General features: G+C 47.0%; 1 protein-coding gene across 1 annotated transcript in view; it reads left to right on the forward strand.

Annotated features, from left to right (window-relative positions):
- Window positions 1–318: 318 nt before the first annotated feature.
- The window catches only part of EMH_0063800 (uncharacterized protein), a gene marked incomplete at both ends in the record, with an annotated part of 2702 nt that continues 2509 nt past the window's right edge, over window positions 319–511 (forward strand). Inside the window, one exon of the mRNA XM_013498180.1 lies at window positions 319–349. Within this exon, the coding sequence (XP_013353634.1) occupies window positions 319–349 (31 nt within the window). The remainder of the gene's footprint in view (window positions 350–511) is intronic.

The raw sequence follows: 511 nt of genomic DNA on the forward strand, positions 1-511 counted from the left end.
TGTTTATATTTGTTTTGTTTTTAATTTATTTTTATTTTTGTTTTTATTTGTGTTTAGGGTGTATATACATCTGTCTCTTTGTTGCTGTAGGGGAGAAACGGAGACAAAAAGGAGACAGTTGGTTTGTCTTATAGCTGCAGCAGCACAACCAGCAGCAGCAGCAGCAGCAGCAGCAGCAGCACAACCACCGCCACAACCACCCCAACAACCCCTCCCACCACCATCCTCATCCTCATCATCATCATCAGCAGCAGCAGCAGGAGCAGCTGCAGCAGCAGGAGCAGCAGCAGCAGCAGCAGCAGCAGCAGCAGCAGGAGAATGGAGACAGCTGCTGCCGCCTCGTGCTGCAGTAAAGGAGGGTTTTGTCTCTCACCCACAAACCCACCGCCGCTACATTCCCTATGGCACCTCCGGTACCCTACTGTCTCCTTTTTGTCTCCTTTTTATTTGTCTCCTTTTTGTCTCCTTTTTTTTGTCTCCTTTTTGTCTCCTTTTTACTTGTTTTTTTTTT

This window comes from Eimeria mitis, genomic scaffold (assembly GCF_000499745.2).
Source record: "Eimeria mitis Houghton genomic scaffold, Emh_scaff3242, whole genome shotgun sequence".
In the NCBI taxonomy this organism is placed as follows: domain Eukaryota; phylum Apicomplexa; class Conoidasida; order Eucoccidiorida; family Eimeriidae; genus Eimeria; species Eimeria mitis.